At 54.7% G+C, this 16794-nt stretch overlaps 1 protein-coding gene across 1 annotated transcript in view; it reads left to right on the top strand.

Annotated features, from left to right (window-relative positions):
- The first annotated feature begins 5509 nt into the window (after positions 1–5509).
- Positions 5510–16794, top strand: part of SDHAF3 (succinate dehydrogenase complex assembly factor 3) — a 34933-nt gene continuing 23648 nt past the window's right edge. The window contains exon 1 of the mRNA XM_007506054.3: positions 5510–6141. Within this exon, the coding sequence (XP_007506116.2) occupies positions 5968–6141 (174 nt within the window). The 5' untranslated portion in view covers positions 5510–5967. The remainder of the gene's footprint in view (positions 6142–16794) is intronic.

Here is a 16794-nt window from a genome sequence, read left to right as displayed (position 1 = left end):
ATGGCAGTTATTGGAAGGATGATGCCAAGGGGCAATGGCCCCATACTGGGTGGGGAGCCTGGGGGCCTGGAAGGACAGTGGTGGCCCCTGGAAGGGGGGAGGGATTCCAGGGAAAGGGAATGAGATCCATTTGGGACACACCTCTCCTCTCTGGCCATTCAGACCAAGATGTCTGAAAGGCAGTTGGACACGTGAGGCCACGGAAGGGAAGGGCCTGGAGGATCCAAAGCATGAAGGCAGGAGTTAATCCTTGGGGGCTACTGAAGTGTAGCAGGAGAAGACACGTGGTCCCAGACATGTGGGCAAGCATCAGAGACAGCCCTCCCTCCCTGCCTCTTCTGAGCACCCCAAGGGACCATGCAGCTGGGTTAGAAGCTCCAGAGCATGGCTACCCCCCTATCCTGGAGCCCAACCTGGCCACCTCCTGCATTTGGCTCTCCAAGGAGAACCCGGAAGGCAGCCTCCAAGCTGGTTTGGCTTCCTTTTGCTCTCATTTACAGGAGGGTCCGAATTAGTCCAGTTCAGTTCCCGGAGGAGTGAGTCTACCTGCGGGCCGCTGGACAAGGACCTGGCGTTAGGAGGATGAGCTCAGATGAAGGCTGCGGGGAGTCTCTGCCCCTCTGGCCTCTCTGACTCCAGGGCCTTCCCTTGCTGAGGACCATCTCGTATCGTTTGGTTGGGGGCCTGGACTGTGCTCCATGGCGGGTGTAGCCTCTGGGAATCCAGGAAGGGCCACCTCCATGTGTGCTGAGGCAACAGAGGGAGACTCCATGGACATCAAGAATGCAAGGAGGTAAGGAAGGAACTCCCAGAGCCACAGAGGAGTTTCTGCAATGAGCAAGAGATGGAAACGGCTTTGGGGAGTCATGCCTTGCTCCACTTTGTCCTGGAAGGACTCCAAGGGGACCTGGAGAAGAGAGAGGGGGAGTGGGGGCTCCCAGCTGAAAAGGGGAAACAGGAGAGGGCTGCCCCAGGGCAAAAGGAGTGTGATGGAAAGGGAAAGGGATGCCACCTGCCTTGGCTCCAACAGGAATAAGAGAAACTTGGATTGGAGGCAGCCCAGCGCTCAGTGGATAGAGTGCTGGGTCTGGAGTCAGGAAGCCCCGAGTCCAAACTGATCCTCAGACACTCACTAGCTCTGTGATTTGGCCAAGTCACTTACCCTGTTTGCCTTAATGTACTGGAGAAGGAAATGGCAAACCACTCCAGTATCTTTGCCAAGAAAACCCCTGGACAGGATGGCCCATGAAGAATCCTACTGGCCTGAAGTGACTAAAAAACAAAACTGAAAAAGAAAACCAGGGGAATCAGAGGTTGGAAGGCAAGTACCAAAAGGAAGAACTGAGGCACCGGCAGCAGTGGTGGCATTGGTGGTGGGTGGTGCAGCACACAACTGAAGCAGAGACCCTTCAGAATCTGCATGTGGAGCACCCAGGGTCCCCTGCCCCATAGGCCTGGAAAGCTGCCTCCCTCCCCAGACTGAGGTTCTCCATTGGTCAGTATCTTGTCCAACCACTGCCCAAGAATCACCACTGAGGGCTAATTTGTTCAAAGCAAAGGCACATGAGGAAATGGAGCAGTGGCAAAGACAACAACCCTCTCCTTGTCCATTCTCACCCCATACCAGAACCAGGGAAATGCTGCCCCTCTGGGACTTCCAATGAGAAGAACTTCATCAATAGCTAGTCTGTGGCTGGTTGTGCCCCCTGGCATTGAGCAGAGCCTGTTTTGGAGCGAGTCAACAGCTTAGAATCATGGAAAGTATTAGCGACCTTTTTGGATGGGTAGAAAAGCTCTGCTGAAATTGGGACACTAATACATTGCTGGGGGAGTTGTGAATGGACCCAACCATTCTGGAGGGCAATTTGGAACTATGCCCAAAGGGTGATAAAAGACTGTCTGTCCTTTGATCCAGCCATAGCACTGCTGGGCTTGTACCCCAAAGAGAAAATAAGGAAAAAGGCTTGTACAAGAATATTCATAGCTGCATTCTTTGTAGAGGCTAAAAACTGGAAAATGAGGGGATGCCCTTCCATTGGGGAATGGCTGAACACATTGTGGTATCTGATGGGGATGGAATACTATTGTGCTCAAAGGAATGAATGATGAACTGGAAGGATTCCATGTGAACTGGGAGAACCTCAATGAACTGATGCAGAGTGAAAGGAGCAGAACCAGGAGAACATTGTACAGAGACTGATACATTGTAGCACAATCGAATGTAACTAACTTTGCTACTAGCAGCAATGCAGTGACCCAGGACAACCCTGAGGGACTCATGGGAAAGAATGTATCCACATCCTGAGGAAGAACCGTGGGAGCAGAAATGCAGAAGATAAACAACTGCTGAATCACATGGGTCGGGATGTGGACTCTAAACGATCACCCCGGTACAATTATCAACAACACAGAAATAGGTCTTGATCTATGACACATGTACAACCCAGTGGAGTTGTTTATTGGCTATGGGAGGGGGGAGGGGGAAAGGAGGGGAGGGAAAGAACATGAATCTTGTAACCATGGAAGAATGTTCTAAATCAATTAATTAAAAAAAAAAAAAGCAAAGCTCTGCTGTCCCCCTCCCACTGTAGCTACAAAAGAGGTGAGAGCTTCCCCCAGCCATTGGGGCCTCCCCTGGCACTGTCCTGCGCTCTGGGGCTCTAAGGATGCCTTCACCATTTGCTCACATAGTAATATTCAGAGTCCCATTCAAGGGCTGGGAAGCCAGGAAAGAGGGAAGGAGGGAGAAATCCATTTGCGATTTACAAGGCAATTAACAGACAGCAGATGGTTGGAGTTTCTGGAAATCAGATAGCCATGAACTGCTTTAAACTTGCCAGACTGTCCCTCAATGTGGCCCTTCTGGAGAGTAAACACAGCGGGCTACAATAATGGGGGATTCATCGGGAGCAAATGTCTCTCCTGCATTAAAGCAAACAACCCCATCCACTAGCCTCAGGTCCTCTTTCCCCAGGGCGGGATTAGGACACCGGAGTCCCCTCGGGCAGATCGCTGAGTCCCAGAGGGAAGGGAGTCGCCCTTTCACTGCTCTCCACCTTCTTTCTTTCCAGGACTGCGTCTGCCTTTCTCTCCTTTGATCCCTCTCCACTAGGTTGCTCTTTCTTTTACATCCTTTACATCTCTGCCTTCCTCTGGTCCCAAGTCAGGGAATGCTGCAGGCAAACACAGCTTTACTAGACACTTACTAGCTGTGTGACCTGGATCCAAACAAGGATGCTGGCTGCCTCAGTTTCCCCACTTGTCAAATGGGGATAATAACAGTACCTACCCCTCAGGGTTGTTAGAGGATCGAATGGGGCACCACTGGCAAGAGCTTTGAGCACTCTGGCAATGCCAGCTGTTATTCTTAAGCTCCCACTATGTGCCAGGCTCTAGCTCACTCCCAAAGGTACTCATGGTCTGCTGGGAGGGCCAATGCACACACAGTTGTGTGCCAGCAGCCGGGAAGTTCGAGCTGGAATTCCCATGGGAGTCCTGACTCCAAAGGGAGGGCTGTTTTCCCTGGATCACGGCAATCAGCCCATGCTCTGATGTGGAGTTAGCGCTGCCCCATCTCCAGGCTGCCACTGTTAGGCATTAATTGGTCTTTCCCCTCTGGCCTTGGACCTTCCACCTTCTAAGGACCTGCTTTCAGCCTTGAAGCTCCCCTAACTGGCCTCATTCGCCCGGGCTAGAATACTCCCAACCCCCCTTTGTCCCCCATCTCAGGGGTACTGACCCCCAGCCTCTACTGGACCTTCCCCAAGACATGTCATTCTCATGTCTGTCTCCCTCTCCCCACCCCAACCACACTGCCTCAGTGGTCCTCATTTCCTGAATGACTTGTGTCTTCCCTCCTCTGCCCAACCCAGACCTGGTGGCCCTCAGGATTTGTGCCCTCCCTCTTCTCTCTTTGACTTCCCCTTCCTCAGCCTCCCTTTTGGAGCCCACTCCTTCCCTCAGCCCCATTTCCTAGGTCTTCAGCCACCTTCCTCACTTCAGCCCCCCAGGCCACCCATAGGCCCTTTAGTATTCCAATTTCCTGGTCCCATTAAAAAAAAATCGGACTTTCCACCCTAGAACTGATACTCAGAGTCGGTTCCAAGGCAGAAGAGCTGTAAAGGCTAGGCAATGGGGGTCCAGTGACTGGCCCAGGGTCACCCAGCTAGGAAGCCTTATTTGAGCCCAGGCCTGGCTCTATCCACCCCAGTCTTGGCCCCCATCATGTCTTCCCATGCTTGATCCTTTGGAACTTTCAGCAGCCATCATCACCCAATCTGGGGCGGTTAAGCAGCCAATTGACTGTTGGGCAATTATTAAGCACCTCCTCCACAGTGCCTGAGACCTGTCTGGGGCCACAGAGATCAGTCCCTCCTCCGAGGAGCTCACAGGCCTCTGGGGCTGCTTGCAGGAAGCCAGGGATGTCAAAGAGGAGCAGGAGAGAATTCCCGGGAGGGGAGATGGCCAAGGAGCATGCTGGGCAGGGGGGGGGGGGGAGGGGGGGGGGCGGGAGCGACCAGCCTGAGAAGGGCCTCGAAGGTACAGAGTGGGTTTCCTATTTGATCCCAGAGGGAATTCGTGCTTGGGGGTGGGTGGGCTGGGCTCCGACCACCAACAACTGGAAGGGAAGGGGGGAGCCTGGGGCCCGCAGGCCCACCTTTGCCATGGGGGGGGGCAGCTGTCAGAGGAGCAGGGAGTGGGCGAGTATTTCAGAGATGTTCCCACGGTGGAAACCGGAGGGCTGGAAAGCTGGGAGGCTGGTGGGTGTGGGGAAGGGCTGAGCTCCAGGCCTGGGTTGAGGCCGGAGGCAGGGAGGATGCTAGTACTTGGGAGAGGCCCCGGTGCCCTGAAGGAAGAGCCTGCGGAGGAAACAGAGGAGCCCGCAGCTGGACAGAAGAGGGGATCCCCAGTGAGGCCGTGGGAACGGGATCTGACAGTGTGGGCGGCTCCAGGGACCACGAAGCAGCCCCCCCCCCCCCCCCTTGTTCTCTTGGTTTTAACTTTCCAGCCAGAAGAGCGGCTCCTCGCCAGGGGACGGTTCCTCCAAGGGCAGCCAGCCTGCTAACAGCAGAAGGCGGCCAGGATTAGAGCCATAGAGCTGAGGCCCCAGGAGGAGGCGGCTTGGTGGGAAGCGTCCCGTAGAGATGGACGACCTCCAGCAGGGACAACCATGAGGCCAGCAGACGTGTCTGTGCGCTTTGGGCGCCAGTGGCCAGAGCCCAGAAGGGGGCAGGTTCTCAGGGAACGGGAGCCTCAAGGGGGGCGGGCACCCGGGGAGTGTTTGCTACAGTGTATCATCTCCTCCGAGTGGGTGTGGAGAAGACCCGTGGGGAGCCTGTGGGAGAGGGGGATGAGGAGGAAGCCCCGAGGAGGCTCCCCTCAAGGAGGTGAGGACTCCTGGGTCCACTTCGCAGTCTCTCCCCTGACCCCCGCCCTAATGGCAGTCAACACCTCCGCGCTCCTCCCCACCCCCGCCTCAGTTTCCCCCTCGGAAGAACTCCCCTAAGAGGGGGAAGGAGTGCTTCCTGGAGGAGGAGGATGGGGAGGATCAGAACCGGGTTCTCCAAGGAGCTGCCCTACTATCCCGGGGTGTCGCAGGAATGCCAAGCCTGGCGGTGTATGTGTGCTTCTCTCAGGCCACCCCCCCAAAATCGGGGGGGGGAGAAAGGGGGGACCATCGGCCTCAGAGGGGAGGCGGGGCAGTGCGCAAGTGTGCTGGGAGCTGTGGGTTCACGGGCTGGCTTCCTAAAAGAAGTTGTAGAGAGCAGACGCAGCAGGAACCACCTAGGAAGAAAGTCCCGTCAAAGGCAGGGCGTGGAGAGGCCGTGCAGGGCGCAGGCGCGCCTGGAAGGCGCAAGGATGAAGGCGGAAGCGTTTCCAAGAGAGACGTAAGCAAAACAGAGTCGCGCGCAGGCGCATTGGGAACTCCAGAGGCGGCGCAGGCGCAGTGAAGCCGGTGACACCAGCATGACGGGGCCGCACGTGTCCCGGGTCCGGGCCCTGTACCGCCGGCTCCTGGCGTTGCACCGCGCGCTGCCGCCCGACTTGCGCGCTCTAGGCGATCAGTACGTGAAGGACGAGTTCCGGCGCCACAAAGGCGTAGGCCACGAGGAGGCGCTGCGATTCCTGCGCGAGTGGGAGGCAAGTCCGTGCGCGTGCGCCCTGCGTGCTGCTGCGTGGCCGCGTGTGCGTGCGTGCGTCTTGGGTCAGTGACGTCACGGGAGGGACAGTGGGCGGGCCGGAGGGGATGTTAGAGTAAGCCCCTGCTGGGTGCTGGGTTCTTACGTCATCCTCATACTAGGGAACGATAATGGCCAGCGCTGCCTAGACCTCTTGTTAGATCGTCACAACCACCCTACACAGGAGGTGCCGTTGTCCCATTTTACAGTTGAGGAGACTGAGGCACACAGAGGTTAAGAGACTTGCCCAGGGCCCCCGGCTAGTAAACGGCTCAGAGTGGACTAACCGCCTCCAGCAACATCTAACCGCAGGGTGTCGGATTAGGTGCCCCCCCACCCCCCCAGGTCCCCAAAGTAGCCGCAAGAGCCGTAGGAGATAAGGCAGGGAAGACGCTGCCCGCCCGGCGGAGAGGTGGGGGTCTCATCCAGGGAGCGGCCCGGGGGCTGGGGCCGCCGGCTGGAGAGGGTGTTGGGAGTGAGGAGGGGAAGGGCCTTGACAGATCCTGGGGAGGGGCTAGCAGGGCGGCTGGAGGGGGAGAGCCTGGAGGACTCCCAGGTGTGTTGCGGGGAGCCCCTTCTCAGAATGGTCCAGCCTCTTCGGGCAGGGGGCAGCCAGTGGACACTTCGGGCTGAGTGATCCTGGACAAGTCACCACACCGCTGGCTGCCTCGGTTTCCCCAACTCTAACGCAGGGATCTAGAGAGTGCCCAGCCCCGGGATGGTTGTGTCTCAAAGGAGAGAGTGCCCTGGGGCTGGGCTTGCAGTGGGTGCCATCCAGGGGACAGAGAACCCTGCTGGAGTCTGGAGGTCCTGGGCCCAGATGACCGAGTCACTTCCCCGTCCCTGGGTGGGTACCAAACGCAGGCAGGCCACCAGGCTTTAAAAAGTCCCCAAAGGAGGTCTCCACCCTCATGACCCTCTCCTTCTTTGGTCTTCCCCAAAGGCAGTCAGGAGAAGTTCATGAAGGCACCCACAAACTGGCTCGCTATTAGGGAGTTGGTGCTCTCTCTGAATGGAAAATCAGGAAAATGGGGTGCCCAGCAGGGGACTGCCTGCGAGGCCCACTTGGCTGGGAGGCATTAATGAGGGTCCAGGTGAATGGTCAGTAGGCCCGGCGCTTCTGGTGCTCTGAGAGAAAGGATTGGAGACCTTAGAGTCCAGGCCCTGGTTCGAATCCTCCCCAAGACTTCCTTCTGTGGGGAGAGTCCCAACAGTCCCGCCTTGAGGTGGCCCTTTACCCATAACCATTTGAGGCTGGGGTCTCCCTACGGAGGCAGGCATCCATCAGGTCAGAGAGTTCCCAGGCCCAAGATGGGCTGGGGTGGGGTACAGCTGGAAACCAGTGAGGACTGCGGGGTACGTTTCTGTGCTGGCTTTTCCTGGGCCCCCCAGACAGCCCAGATTTCTTCTCCTGAGACCATGGAGCCCTGAGGAATGGCTGTCCCTGCCCCTCTGAGTAGGAGCCTCTATTGCTGCAAAGCTTTGTCTCCGCCACTTGTTTCCTTTCCATCTTGGGGATCCCTTTGTGGGTGCCCTTTCCCCCCAAGGCCACCAGCTTCCTACACTGTGAGAGAGCTCTCCCGGCCCATCTGGGACCGTTTACAGTGTGAGAACAGAACACGGTGGCCATACTTAACTAGAGGGCAGGAGCCTGGGAGGGAGGAGAAAGCAGGGATTCACCTGCCCAAGGATGCTGCAGAAGAGGGATTTGAACCCCCAGAGGGTCCTCTCAGGGAGAAGCCGTTTAGAGGAGTCAAATGTGAATCGTCCCCTTTTGTGTCCCAGGCCTATCCTGGTCGCCGCAGCATGGTTTCTTCTTGTCTCAGTGATGGTGATGCTTGTTGGTCCTTTGGGCCCCCAAATTGTTTTCTCCCGCCTTTGGGCAAGAGAAAAGGGGGGCTCTGGCTGGCCCCAGCATTCTGTTTCCTGACCTAGGCCCTGCTCTTGCAGAAGCCTCGGGCCGTGGCTCTAGAATCTTGCTGTTGTTCTCAGACGCTGTGAAGATGCTCTTCATCATTATAAGGCTATCCGGGCCCCGGAGGTGGGAGATGGGAAGAACTGTTTTCTGCCCCGCCTCAGACACTAGCCTGGCCTCCCCGGGGAAGAGGCTCGGCCACCGCCCCCCTGTCTCCCACCCCAGGATTCCCCAGACCCTTGAACCCCAGACCCTTCCCCTTGGAGAGGATCAGGAGCTTCGATCCCCTGAGCCGGGCGCCATCATCCTTGACTTCCCTGGATGATTCCAGGTCATTGGAGACAGTCTTGCTTTGGGTTTGCCTGGCCCCAAGGCAGCAGGGAGCACGGGGACCCCTGGCTTCTCCTCTGTAGACGAGTCTGTCCGGGTGGGGGAGGGCCGAGATGGTCTGGGGCCTCCGGGATGGAGAGGCCCGGTGGGCCTGGGTTTATTCCTGGGGTGGCCGCCGTGGTCCGAGGCTTCACGGACTTTCCTCGTTTACCTTCCTGTAACGAAGTCACCTTCTTCCATTCCAATAACGGCCCACGATGCGTCTGCGAGAGCACTTAAAACACGTCTGGTACGTGCAAGCCATTCTTTTTGCCGGGGATGATCAAAGTGTTTCCAAGTTCGCTGTGCGCTCAATGAGATTTCTCTCTCCAAGTGACGAACGAGACTTTATACGTTCCCAGAATTCCCCTGCCATGGGGCGTCGTGCATCTGGGACCATTCGAACCATATGCCATCAGAGAGTGGCCAGAGAGGCCCTCAGCTGGGGCGTGGCCTTCCCCTGGCCCTTGGGCCAGATGTCTGAGGGCGCGCGCAGACTCTTGGGAGAGCGGCTGCCCCCTTTGGTGCCCTTGACCCTCAATGAAGAGAAGCCGGGCGCCAGCACGCCCACCTCCAGTAGGTACGGGAGCATCGTACGACTCGAACACAAGCCGGGAGGCCGCCCGCCTCCTTGGAGGAAAGGCATCTTGTTCCGGCGGGCCGTCGCATGGCTGCTTTGGTTCAGCCTCTTCCCCTCGCGTGCCTTCTTCCCCTTTGCCCTGCCCCGTCCAGCCCTCTTCAGGATGCTCTTTCCTGCTGCCCAGCTTCTCCGAGCCATGCCAAGCTGACCCTGGCCGGGGTCGCCGTCCAGGCTGGTCAGCACCCCCACCCCAGCCGTGTGAAGCCATTCTGGGTGCAGGCGTGTGTTTCCTTTTTGGTCAAGCAGTAGTTTTCTTCCCCCCCCTTCGGTAGTCCCGTGTTCTGCATCGTGCTCTGGAGTCGTGGGGTCCTGTACCTCGAAATCCCTCATCCACTTTCCCCCCGAAGGAGTATGCGGAGTTTTCCTGGCTGAGCCCTTCCTGGGAAGCTCATCTGTTCTTTCCCTTCCGTGACCTGATGCTTGCGGAATCTCGTGGGATCCTGCCTCCCTCCTCAGGCCTGCAGCTCCTGGTTGGGGGATTTTCTTGGGTCGGAGACTCCGGGCCAGCCGGACTTTCATTTGGGGCTTCTCGTAGGAGGGTCGGTGGCTTCTTCGTGTCCTCATTTGACCGTCTGCCCGGGCGGTTTCCTTGCAGACGGAGGTTCTTTTTCTGGTCCCGTGGCCCCTGGACTTTGTGCCAGCTGTTGGCCTTGGCTCCCTATTTCTCCTGGTCGCTCATGTTTAGGAGCCTGTTCTTGGTCCGTGTCTAGCCTCGGATTCCCGGATGTTATTTCCCTTCCCAGCCCTTTCTCCGCAGCTCCCGTTTCCTTTCCAGTTCTTTAATTTCCAATGTAAGTTGGAAGTGATTTTCAAACTCTTCCTTCCCCTCTTAATGATCCTTAGGCAGGCTGTGTTTTCCTTGGCGTTGCTGGGAAGCGTTTTGTTGGGTCTTCTCTCCTGGGTTGTCTTGGGCATCCCGGCCCTCCTCATAGCTCTTTATCTGTCTTGCTTCACTCATTTCTCCGGCAGTCTTGGTGCACCCGGGTGGCTGGCCCAGGTGGGAGTTTGGGAGGCTGTCTGGGATCCCGACCCCCTGGCAGACCCCACACGGCGGGCTCCGTGTCACCTGCTGGCCTCATTCAGGGCTCTGAATCCTCGCTCCAGGCCGCAAGCTGCTGCCCTTGGCCAGGAGCTGAGAACAAGAGCCTCGGGACAGTGACTTGGGGAAGAAGGGGAGATCGGGGTGGTCCGTGGAGCTGCTGGCCTAGCCCCGCGCTCTGGCGCCGAGTCTTCACTCCTGGTCCCTGGGGGGGCTCCCCGCTTCCCCATTGCTGGCTTGGGCTCCAGGCCAAAGTTGCTGCCAGCTTTGAGTGGGGGCGCCAGCTCTGGGGATCGCTGTGCAATTGGACTTAACGGTCATTTGCCTCTCGGGGCTGGGGTCACTCAGCTGCTGGTTGGCTTTGGGAGCTCGGCCAGGAACGGTGGCTCCCTCCCTCGCTGATGACTGCGTGGTCCCGGGCTCACTTTGGGTGCTCGGCCGCTGGAGCCGCCATTCTGACTGCCCCGCTCCCCATTCACAAAGTGTTCTTTAGACACCCCCAATGCCCTCCACTGGGGCGACAGCCTCCTCGCCCGGCTTCCCGCCTGCAGTCGCTGCCCGGTCTGTGGGCTGCTCAAGCTGGCCTCTTCCGTCCTCTCCACGCATGGCATCCCATCTCGCTTTCGGGCTTGGCGTTGGCCACCCCCGTGGGCCGGAGCGCCTTCCGTGGCTCCCCGCAGCCCACCCATCCTTCTGTGCCTTCCCAGAATCGGCTGGAGTGAGTTAGCGCACACCGCGGTTCTGCTGGAGATGCTCCGGGCAAAGGCGTTTGTCCCCGGGCAGACCTCTGCGCGCGGCACACGCGTGGCACACGGATGCTGCTGGCGCCTCTGCTAAGGCCCCTCTCCTTCTTTGTGCTTGCCAGGTGGAAGTGGAGGCTCCGAAGTCAAAGCAGTCCTTTGCTGGCGTCTCCCCCAAGTGACTTCTGCTCAGGAGGAGGTGACTTCAGTGCTGGCTTCTGTAGGGGGGCACAGGAGGATCCTGTGTCTGGCTGCATGGCCTGCTCCTTGGCCGGAATCGGTCCTCTGCATTTTGGTGGGCCCCAATTTCTGGTAAGCCCAGTGGACCACAGACACTCCTCGGCCCCAGGCAGGGCGAGCATTGGCTCCCTGGGACATGGGATCCCTGTTTCATCTGGCTCTGCCCTTGGGAGCTCTTTGTTCTGTAGCCCGGGGCCATCTTGGATTTCTCTCAATCCTGACTTCAATTGCCTTTTGTAATCGATTAGCCACACTTTAGGAAGCACCTCCTGGGTGCAGAAGGGAGGCAGGGCCTGGCTTCCAGCAAGGGAAATAGCACGTTCCCACACGAGGAAGTCCAGGACTAGGTCCAAAGCCCATCCACTGGGGGGCAGAGATCACCAGCTGAGCCATTCCCGTGTTGGAGAGGCGGACATTTGCAGGTGGGGGACGAAGCATGACCTCCCCACCCCAGGGAAGGGGCTGGAAGCATCTGCCTCAAGTCCAGCCAGGCCAGGTGGAGCATGGAGGGGTGAGACGGTAAGAAGGCAGGAAAGTTGAGAGGGAGCCCGATCATGAGGGCGTCACTCAGCAGCTGGAGACCTTGGAGCTTGGCCGCTCTGTCCGTGTAGGCTGTGGTGAGGCCCTGCCCGAGGCACAGTGAGGGGAGGAGGCGGGCCTGAAGCAATGAGCACACCAGAGCATCTCTTGGAAATCCCCCAGAACACAGGAAAACCGCCTCGGCCTCCAGGAGCCGGCTTTCTGATGGCGAGAAGATGCCCTCCGAGGTGAGAGAGACTTCTGCGCCTCTGCCCGCCTCCCTGGTGAAGAGGGACCCCCTTCTTACTCCCCAAATAATCCCTGTGTGTTGGGGTGTTTGGCATTTACTCCGTATGGACATGTCACCTGCCCTCAGAGAGGGGGAGCCTGGACATTAGCTGCTGTTTGTTCTGTAGTTGGGTTTTGTGAAGGTTGGACTTGGCTCTCCCCTGCTTGGAACAATGAGGGCACTTCGCTCTTCCTTGACAGTGAAGATTAAATTGTAACCCTGGGTCTAGTTTTAGATTTTAATCAGAACGCCTTAACTCAGTGTTTAAAGTAGATCCACCCATTTTAAACACAAAAGCTGTGAACTTACTACAAAAAGGTGTGAACACCCATTTCATGCATTGAGTGGGAGGTCTGTGACCCACGTGTGAAAGAATGGGCAGCCCTGGAGAGGAGCGTCTGCTGTGATTGGTAGATGTAAAGTTAGAGGAGGTGACACAAGAGAGAAAAATCTTTAAATAGAGGAAACAGAGGCACACTGGATGGATTTAGATCAAGATCATTCAGTCACTTGGAGTTGGAGTGAAGACACTTGGCTGTGGAGCTGGACCCCTGGAGGAGCTCATGCAGGAGCCTCAGACTGCTTTCCTTTTAGACAGTCACCGTGGTGAGTGGAAAGACTGACTTAGTTTCCTTGCCTTTTCTGGGGGTGTGAACCTCTGAGAAAGGCCCATCTTCTTGAGACTCTTTTCTCCTGGCTGGGGCTTAACATTTCCACTTGGCTCAGAGGAAGTCAGAGCTCTGCCTCTCTCTCTCCCCTTTTATCTTTTCCTTAATATCTTCCCTCTATTGTAAAATAAGCTACCATAAATTCCATTTTACTTTAGTAATTCATTTTGGGATTTAGTCATTAAATCCCTGGTGACTACCAATTTAAATCAACCTATTAAATATTCAAGACCAACCATAATAATAAATTTAACATTTATTTTGTTCCTTTTTTATCCCATTTTTGCATTTGAAGGACATGTAATTGTATTGAAAAGATTTTCTTTTTTTTGATTTTGCAATAAGCTAAGATATCCATTTGCTTAGCATAAAATTGCATACCCAAAAGCTTTAAACTATGGAAACCTGTCATTTATTGATAAATATTATGGGATTGTGATTTATGATTGTGTCTGACTGTAGGGATCAAAAAAGGAGCACAGACTTTATCTACATAGTGCCATAGAAGCACAGACTTAACCTGGAAAGTGCCAAAAGAACACACAGGTCAAAAGGAAACCAATCCCATCGATTGGTGTACTTCTACGCCAATACGAAAGGACTTGAACCTAATGTGAGCCTTGAGGTTGCAGTGCTTGACATATGTTGAGACGTGGGACTCCTTGAACCACACTCCTTGTAAAATACTTTCTATGAAAGGACCTAACAATTGGCTCTCCCTGAGAAATGGTGAAATGATCAGACTGTGGAAGAGCCATCAGGATGTGACCATAACCGGCAGCAAGATTCTGGAGAAGGAAATGGAAAACCGCTCCGATGTCTTTGCCAAGAAAACCCAGGAGAGTCCATGGGGAGATTCAGCTGCTCTTTGGGAAGCTGACATTGGCCAGGGTGTGGGGGATGGATGAAGTGGGGATCGAGTCCAGGCAGGAAGAACAATGATTAGAATGACCTGGGTGAGAAGGGGCAGGGCCTGAACTGCCCTGATGGGACCCTCAAAGGTCACCGATGGAATCTCCCAGCTTTAGCGCTTCTTGCCTCTGTGCTCAAAGGCTACCACCCTGTGTGACTGGTGGATGGCGGTGCCTTTGCCATAAATGCTCTTGGGGTGTGGGGGTGTGGCCGGACTTTAGTGGAGAAGAAGAGGAGGAGTTTGTTTTGTACATGCTGAGTTTCGGGGGAGCAGAAATCCTCAGTAGACCAAGGGCAATTGGGACTGGAGCTCAGGGGAGAGGCATGGGTACCTGAGCTGGCACCCCCGCCTCCTCAGTCCCCCACTCGGGACCTGTTTCCCCTGCAGCAGATAGCACCAGCCCTATCTTTATTAACCGCCTGGTATGCTGGAGGGACCCTTTGGTCATGCCAACAAAGAGGAATGTTTCCATAGCGGCAATTTCTGAAGTTGCCACGTGATGGCAGAATAGCCTCACATCTGGAGCGACGCCACTGTGAGCCCAGGCTGGCAGCTTCACATCTGACTTCTCTGTTTGTCTGAGATATTGCAGCCTTCCAGCTTCTCTCATTCATTTTCCACAAGATATTCAAGTGTGTCGGTTTATTTAAAAATGGAAAATGGCTTCTCATTTATGCCTGAAGGAGAAAGACAGAGACAGACAGAGACAGAGCAACTGACAGAGAGAGAGGGGGAGAGAGACACAGGGAGAGGGAGAGACAGAGAGAGAAAGGGAGGGAGAGACAGAGACAGAGAACCAAACTAGACAACCTGCCCAGCCCACCTAGGCCATGACTGGCATCGGTAGGAATAACCCCCCACATCAGCATCAGAATCAGTGATCCTAGGACTTTAGAAGTCGTTGAGTTTGGCTCCAGGGCAGCATACCAGGGCATGTGAAGGGACTTTTTAGGGCCACTTAGGAATTCAGTAGCAGAGGCAGGAGGCTAATCCAGGTCCTCTGATTCGCCATAATCTGGTGGGAAAACGTTTAACTGGAGCTAGGAGAAGCTGGGTAAGGGCCCTGGCTCAGACTGAGCCCCCCTGCCTTCCTGCTGGTCAGGTCAGATGGGGCTTCGGGGGGATTCAGCTTCAGAATGAGCCAGTGCACAAACATGGCAGCCCAAAGACACCCGGGTTGTCACAGGCTTAATTAGGAAAGGAGCCTGCTGATTGGAGATGACGGAGGAAGGAGAGGCAGAGGGAGCACATCTTTCAAGAATGATTCTAAGGTTGGGATGTCGATAATGTGGGACTGAAGCTCGAGAGAAAGATCTTGGCTGCAGAGAGACTTTGGGGAGTCATTCACCTAAAGGTGGGGATGGAATCAGTGGATGCTGATGAAAGAAGAGAGGGGAGGGAGGGAGGAGGGAGAGAGAAAGAGAGTGAGAGAGACAGAAAGAGAGAAGGAGGGAGAGACATGGAGACAGAGAGGGAGAGAGACAAGAGAGTGAGAGAAAGCCAGAGAGAGGGAGGGAGGGAGAGACAGAGGGAGGTAAAATCCGGGCAACCAGTATTTTGTTGAGTGCTTCTTGTGTGCCAGGCCCTGGAGCTCCTGTTCTGTCCTGGCAGAATCAGGAGAACCCCAAGCACAGCTGGGTGAGAGCAGGAATGGACAAGGATCCACTGGGAGGGGCTCGGTTGCTCTGACAGAGGTTGTGACCCCAGATGTTCCACGTGACCCACCATGGTTTCCTCTGCCTCCAGAGAGAGCAACTGGCCTCTGAGTGCAGGTTGGGCCCATTGTTGTCATGCTGCCTTTATTTTTCTTGGGGGTTCTTGGCCTTTGCTCTCTTCTGCAACATGGCCAATATGGAGATATGCTTTGTGTGCCTTCACCTGTGTACTTGATATGAAATTGCCTTCTCATGGAGAGAGGGGGGCAGGAGGGAGGAAGAGAATTTGGAACTCGGTTTTTTTTTAACTTTAAACATTATTTTATTTGGTCATTTCCAAACATTATTCATTGGAAACAAAGATCATTTTCTTTTCTTCCCCACCCCCACCTCTCCCATAGCCGACACACAATTCCACTGGGTATCACGTGTGTTCTTGATCCGAACCCATTTCCATGTTGTTAGTATTTGCATTAGAGTGTTCATTTAGAGTCTCTCCTCAGTCGTATCCCCTCAGCCCCTGTAGTCAAGCAGTTGCTTTTCCTCAGTGTTTCTACTCCCACAGTTTGTCCTCTGCTTGTGGATAGTGTTTTTTAGATCCCTGCAGATTGTTCATGGTCACTGCATTGCCACTAATGGAGAAGTCCATTATGTTCAATTGTACCACAGTGTATCAGTCTCTGTGTACAATGTTCTCCTGGTTCTGCTCCTCTCACTCTGCGTCAGTTCCTGGAGGTTGTCCCAGTTCACATGGAATCCCCCCAGTTCATTATTCATTTGAGCACAACAGTATTCCATCTCCAACAGATACCTCAATTTGTTCAGCCATTCCCCAATGGAAGGGCAGCCCCTCATTTTCCAATTTTTAGCCACCACAAAGAGCGCAGCTATGAATGTTCTTGTACAAGTCTTTTTCCTTCTTATCTCTTTGGGGTACAAACCCAGCAGGGCTATGGCTGGATCAAAGGGCAGACAGTCTCTTAGTGCCCTTTGGGCATAATTCCAAATTGCCCTCTAGAATGGTTGGATCCATTCACAACTCCACCAACAATGCATTAATGTCCAGACTTTGCCACATCCCCTCCAGCATTCATTATTTTCCTTTGTTGTTATGTTAGCCAATCTGCTAGGTGTGAGGTGATACCCCAGAGTTGTTCTGATTTGCATCTCTCTGATTATAAGAGATGTAGAGCACTTTTTCATGTGCTTATTAATAGTTTTGATTTCTTTGGCTGAGAACTGCCTGTTCATGTCCCTTGCCCATTTATCAGTTGAAGAATGGCTTGATTTTTTGTACAATTGATGTAGCTCTTTGTAAATTTGAGTAATTAAACCTTTGTCAGAGGTTTTTATGAAGATTGTTTCCCAATTTGTTGCTTCCCTTCTGATTTTGGTTGCATTGGTTTTGTTTGTACAGAAACTTTTTAGTTTGATGTATTCCAGATTATTTATTTTACATTTTGTGACTCTTTCTATGCCTTGCTTGGTTTTAAAGCCTCTCCCTTCCCAAAGGTCTGACATGTGTGCTATTCTGTGTTTACCTAATTTACTTATAGTTTCCTTCTTTATGTTCAAGTCATTCACCCATTTTGAATTTATCTTGGTGTAGGGTGTGAGGTGTTGATCCA

This window comes from Monodelphis domestica, chromosome 5 (assembly GCF_027887165.1).
Source record: "Monodelphis domestica isolate mMonDom1 chromosome 5, mMonDom1.pri, whole genome shotgun sequence".
NCBI classification, from domain to species: domain Eukaryota; kingdom Metazoa; phylum Chordata; class Mammalia; order Didelphimorphia; family Didelphidae; genus Monodelphis; species Monodelphis domestica.
The sequence above is the reverse complement of the archived record's forward strand: the minus strand, read 5'-3'. Positions and strand labels throughout refer to the sequence as shown.